Source organism: Panthera onca, chromosome F2 (assembly GCF_046562875.1).
Source record: "Panthera onca isolate mPanOnc1 chromosome F2, mPanOnc1 haplotype 2, whole genome shotgun sequence".
In the NCBI taxonomy this organism is placed as follows: domain Eukaryota; kingdom Metazoa; phylum Chordata; class Mammalia; order Carnivora; family Felidae; genus Panthera; species Panthera onca.
In genome coordinates, this window is record NC_138356.1 from 14,291,136 (window position 1) to 14,297,135 (window position 6,000).

Consider the following 6,000-nt stretch of genomic DNA (forward strand, 5'->3'; position numbering starts at 1 on the left):
TGTGTGAGAGGGAACAGGACTTCCCTGGAGAAGAGTTGCTACCAAAAAGCAAAGCTGGAAAGTTGGAGCTTTTTTCCAGTTATTTAAAATTATGACCAAAAAAGTCTATTCTGAGCCATAGAGAAAGTCACAGCTTCTACTGGCAGGATGCTTATAATTTAGTTGGGGGGGAAGAAACTTACATATCTGAGTGAAACAATCAGAGCCGAATTAATTGTGTAGTTGAATGCCATTTGCTCCACATGGGGTACAGCAGATAATGTAAGAGTTGCTGTCAGCAGGGTGAGAAAGCAGTATGGCTGAAGCAGAAGTAGAAGTCTTCACAGAGGAGAAGAAATGTCAGCTGAACCCTAAAGATGAATAGGATTTGGATCAGCTAAGACTTTTTTCATGAGAGAAACAGTGAGAGCAAAAATATTCAACAAATATGAATGAAGTGCCCTATGAATGAAGTTGGCACTATGAAGTGCCAACTATGTGGCAGACAGTGCATGTGGTTGATATTCTGGGAACAGGCATAAGGCAGAACCGCCACCTTCCAAAGGCTGACTGTCTAATATAGACTTAGAATCAGTAGCAAGAGTGACTAGAGATTCCAAGGAAGAGGACCAATAGGGTGTGTGTGTGTGTGTGTATGTGTGTGTGTGTGTGTGCGTGTGTGTGTGTGTATGGAGACAGAGAGAGAGAGAGATCTTAATTGGCTCATGTGATTATGGAGCCAGGCAAGTCCAACAAGCGTAAGGAAAGCTTGCAGACTGGAGACCCAGGGAAGGGTTGATGTTGCAATCTTGAGTCCAAAGGCAGTGGAGAGGCAGAATGTCTTTGTTCTTAAGGCCTTTAAGGGACTGAATAAGACTCATCCACAATATGGAGGGTAATCTGCTTTACTTAAAGTTTATTGATGTAAATGTAAATCTCATCTAAAAAATACCTTCACAGCCACACCAAATATCTGGCTACCTTGGCCCACCCAAGCTGACACATAAAATTAATCATCACAGGACGGGATGTATGTAAGGACATAGATCAGTGGTATGAAAGCCAGATGAGGATGATCCTTGAGCAGTCAACCAACAGAACACTGTAGGAAGATTAGGCTAGGGACGTTTCTAGCAGTCTGGAGACATAATATTGCCCTGTCATCTTTACCCCAAGACAACCGAAGGCCATACCTTTACATCATTCTTCAGTTGCTATGGGTTGGCACTTCTCTCCCAGGAAAGCAGTCCTATATTCTGATTTTTATACCTGATTGCACACCCCGACCTGAAGAGCAGGAAGCCCATGGGTTTTTGGTTTTCTTATTGCGACAGTCATACACATGGACCGCATGAGGCACGCCCAGAATCTATTTTGCGTTTTGAAAAGCCTGGATGAATAGAAAGGAAATTCAGTTTTCAATTGTCAAGTTCTTTAAAGCAATTCATATTTTCTGTTTTAGGTCGAAATAAGTAATGACACTGTCTCTGAAACACGGCTGCTGAACTTGAGTTAGGAAGCAAAGCACCACTGAGAGCACCTCTCTGCATTGGCACGTCTCACTTCCTCCCAGAGGACGGACCACGCCTCCCTACTTCCCCACGAATCCCGGAGTTCTTGGGTCACAGCCTATGTATTATTAGCATTGTTCACTAGATGAGTTGTAGGTGACTGGGTGGGTATTTTTTTAAGTCATTTTCTTCTTATATGAATACTTGTAAATTATTTTAAAAACTGGTCTTTCATTTTTTAACAATATTTACTGTGAGGCATGCAAAACAAAAACACTTGGTGAAAACCTTCTACAGTCAATTCTAAGAGAAATACTGGTTTTTGTGTTGAGGTGTTAAGTCGGTGTTGCTGATGACCTGAGTTATCCTATGCCTGATGGAGTTTGCATTAACAGACATTACCGGGGGCTACTCAATATGAAGTTAGATGCTGTGACAGCTGATAAATGGGTGCAAACAGTGGATCCGGCCTTCAGACTGACCATGGGTCATTTTTTCAACACCATAGGACAAAACATGAGGTCCTCCTTTGTTCTCAACTTTCCAAAATGCAGAACACCATTACATCAATCTAAATTCTCAGATTCATGCATATTATCTTGTTCTTCCTGTATTCTGAGAAGAACAGATCATGGGGAGTATAGAAGAGTATGATTAGTAGAATACCTTTCCCCTTTGGAGGTTATGTGGGTATCTCTGATGTTCATATTTTCTACTCTTTATCCCGGTTCTGACATTGGTGTCAGACCTAAACATACAGCTTGTGGAGTTGTGGAACAGAAATCACAACCATAAATCTGCAATCAGGAATATTGCTCTTAAGATATTCAAAAGGAGCATTAAAATGGTATGGAATTCTCTATAAATGCTCCTAAAAAACATATTTATATTTGCTCTACATCAATTTTTCTTTTTCTTACCCCATCCCAATAACCAAGAAAGTAATATGGGAAACATCATTTTCCAGGGAAAGAAGGACTGTTTTGAAAACACATCATGGCTTTTTCCTTTCATATCTTTCAATGACTATTTCCCATATCAAAATAAGTTTTGCTCACTTTGGATAGCAACCAAGGTGAGGCCCCCTATAGGCCACAAAATTGTGTACATGTGTACTATTTAATCCGGAAGTTGTTAACTTGGCCCATACATCTCTAACAAGTCAGTCTGTAAACTATTTAAAATCGTATGCAAATTTTTATGTGGGTATAGAGGTTCCTTTTTTCTTGTTTTTGTTTGTTTGTTTGTTTGTTTGGAGTCCGTATATTTTTATGAGACTCTGTTAAGAATCAGAACTAATACAACAAAGTGCCCTGGTTGCTCCCATCTCATGCCAACCACTGTGGGCATTCCAGAAGCCCATTTTAGTCACTAGCCTTTGGATTGTGCTCCGTCAGTCAGGTGACACACATTTAATCCCATCATTTTTCATTCTGCTAAATAAACCTGAATGCAAAATGACGAGGAGCTCACAGGGACCTAGGAGATGGTCAAATCCAAACTGCCACTTCACAGTTCAGGGATCCGAAGCATAGGGGATTTGGTGGCCTTGTCCTGAGTCCTGCATGTACACAGAGGGGCAAGAGTCATGGGAGGGGGTGGGAACTTTGGAGGGCAAATGGTAGGGTTTGGACCCAGCACTGTGGCCTTGGATAGTGTTGGACATCTTTGCCCTGGAACTTTCCTCATCTGGGAAGTAGAACTATAATCCCTACCTCCCAATGAAGAGGTGAGAATCAGATGACATATAAAAAGTATCCTGGACCCTGTGAAGTGCTCCACAACTGTAAAAGGCAGTTACGATTGTAGTGTCAGGGCAAGTGGGACCCTGTCTGGAGCTCTCGCTATACAGCCAAGTGCTGTGAAAAGCCCATGAAAACATCAAACTCTTCTAAGTTTTCTAAAAAGCAGCTGGAAAAAATTGCCATGTTAAAGCAATTAGAAATAGTGAAGACTGAAAGTTGCATTTCCTAATTAAAAAAATAACTTTTGTATTTCAAGACTAATACATATTATTACTATGGGTAAAGCTAATAAAATATCAAAAATGTAGAAAGTCAGTAAGACAGAAGAATAAAATTAATATGTGAGTATTTTAAACAGTCATTGCATTAGCCTCTCACACGTGCACAAACAAAACATAGTTAACATTTCACAAAACGGCACCATACTAACTTTTGTTGTGTTTTATCTTCATGTAAATGTGTACGTACTGGTAAGATGCACGGGAGAGTCCTAGATCTTGTCTAACTGATTTGAGGAAGAAATCCTTACATTAGTGATTTTTTCTATGGATTTCCAATATAGGCAACTACTTAATATGGTATCCCAGCAATCCATAATGATAATTCTAAAGTTCCGGAGACTTGACCTCTCATCAGAGACAAGTCAGATCGATCTCCTCTCCTTCTCACTTTTCTTCTCCCTACTTCTCCTGTCCTGGCTGCTACTTAGAGATTCTGCTTCCCGTGACAAAGGGATGAAAAGAAGTGCTGAGCTTTGCGGTGACCCTCAACAGTCACCCTTGATCCGGGTCTTTCCACACAGCGGTGTCACCGCCGCTGCTTCTGAGGAGTGAGCGCGTCGGGTTCTTGCAGGTTTTGCCTCCTGTTTGGGGGAAGCCATCCAGCACTGTGCATTATGTAGTGGGGCTTGAAAGCCCCACACATGTTCACGATGTCTACAGTCTTGCCAAAGCTTGGCTTCTCCATGTGCAGCGGGTGCCTGGTCAGAGTGAGAGAAGATGAATGTGTGTCCAAGCCTGCCCTCATCTGCCAGAACCCCAGCATCCTGAACGATGGTGCAGCCCCAGGTTCAAGTGCCCTCCTCAGAAGTGGTCCTGGGAAAAGTGAAGATGGGACATCCACTGCCCGTTAGCCCCTAGTGCAGACTGGAATGTACAAGGGGATACAATGTACACCTTGGTATTGTGTCCTGTAAAATCTTGGTGAGCACTGCCCCAGGCTGTGTCTTCTATCCCGTGTGGATGACTTATCCTTTCTGAAGTTTCTTCTGCTAGCAATGTGTGGAGCCACAGACAGCTGGGATAGTTTGCAGTTTACCTTATATTAACTTCAGCTTCCAGTCATAGCTCATGACTGCAAAAGCTGAGCAGGGAGCTATGGCTCCCCTGCTCAACTGGGCTATATGCAGCCCGGTTGATGGGCTGTTGGAGCATTGCCAGGAGACGGGCTACATCTTGGGGTGTGGAATGGTCTACCATCAAGGAAACCTCAAACATTTCTTAGGAAAAGCTCTAAGCTAATACATGCCCAGGTACCTTAAGACTTTCACCTGCCTGGGGCACCTGGGCAGCTCTGTCAGTTAAGTGTCTGACTTTGGCTCAGGTCATTATCTCACAGTTCATGAGTTCGAGCCCTGCATCGGGCTTTGTGCTGACAGCTTGGAGCCAGGAGCCTGCTTTGGATTCTGTGTCCCCCCCCCCCCTCTCTCTCCTGCCCCTCCCCTGCTCAAATTTTGTCTCTCTCTCTCTCTCTCTCTCTCTCTCTTTCTCAAAAATAAATAAACATTAAGACTTTCACCTGCCATATAACATGAGGGTATGTGTCCCTGAAACAAAAACAGGTTCATACCACTCAAAAACTGAGAGGCTTTTGACTTGTTTGAAGACAGATAACTTGACATCTTGCCCTACCAAAATATTGACTTCTTTCTTTTTTTTTCCCTTCAGAAAAATAAGCCCTGCTATTTCCCATAGACCTAAATAACGAAGGTAGCCAGCTTCAGGAGGCTGGATCTAACAAAATATAGCCAGGCTGCCGTTTGTCTCAATGAATGGGACGCTCATGATTGAGACGATTTTGTGTTTAGTGGAACCAGCTCAAATGTGTGTTGCCAAGCTGAGGAAAACCATCTTGACTCTGCTAAAATGAGAAGCAAATAAAAACCAAAATTGCTCTTTTCAATCTTTGCAAATTAGAAGGGAATCTTGCCAAAAATAAACAGATCTTCATTTCAGACCTGATGTAAAAATGTATACTCTCCCAAAATGTAGATTCACTATGGAGTGAATATTCTGGCTTATCATTTCTGAGTTACTTTAGTATGTAACTTTTATAGTTGATTGGAATTCAAATGTTCTAACTTGACATTTTAGCTCAAGGTAGTAGCTCCTTTCAGGGGATAACTGAATTAAGTAGGAAAAAATACAAATAATTGATCTTTTTAAACTTAGAAACCTTGAACGTCCATTTTTCTTGTTTCTTTCCCATTTAAGAGTCATCTGCAACCTTTGCTGAATAGGTTTGTGAAAGTGTCCATGAACCCTGTTCAAATATTCATGATAAATCGACCCACCACCTAAGGATGTTATGTCTAAAGAAATCACTGCTCATATAACTGCATAGTGTGCAATGAAGAAGGGGAGCAGGTATATTTTAATTATTAGAACAATATATCTATTAATAAAAATTTTTCCAGAAAACAAAATTCTCAAAAATTTCAAAATTTGTGGGTAGCATCCTTCTTATCATCCTAAAGAATCTTAAGC

General features: G+C 41.6%; 1 protein-coding gene across 1 annotated transcript in view; it reads left to right on the forward strand.

The window, feature by feature from the left end:
* Window positions 1-4,988, forward strand: part of NKAIN3 (sodium/potassium transporting ATPase interacting 3) — a 607,771-nt gene extending 602,783 nt beyond the window's left edge. Inside the window, exon 8 of the mRNA XM_081792191.1 lies at window positions 1,442-4,988. Within this exon, the coding sequence (XP_081648317.1) occupies window positions 1,442-1,451 (10 nt within the window). The 3' untranslated portion in view covers window positions 1,452-4,988. The remainder of the gene's footprint in view (window positions 1-1,441) is intronic.
* Window positions 4,989-6,000: the final 1,012 nt, after the last annotated feature.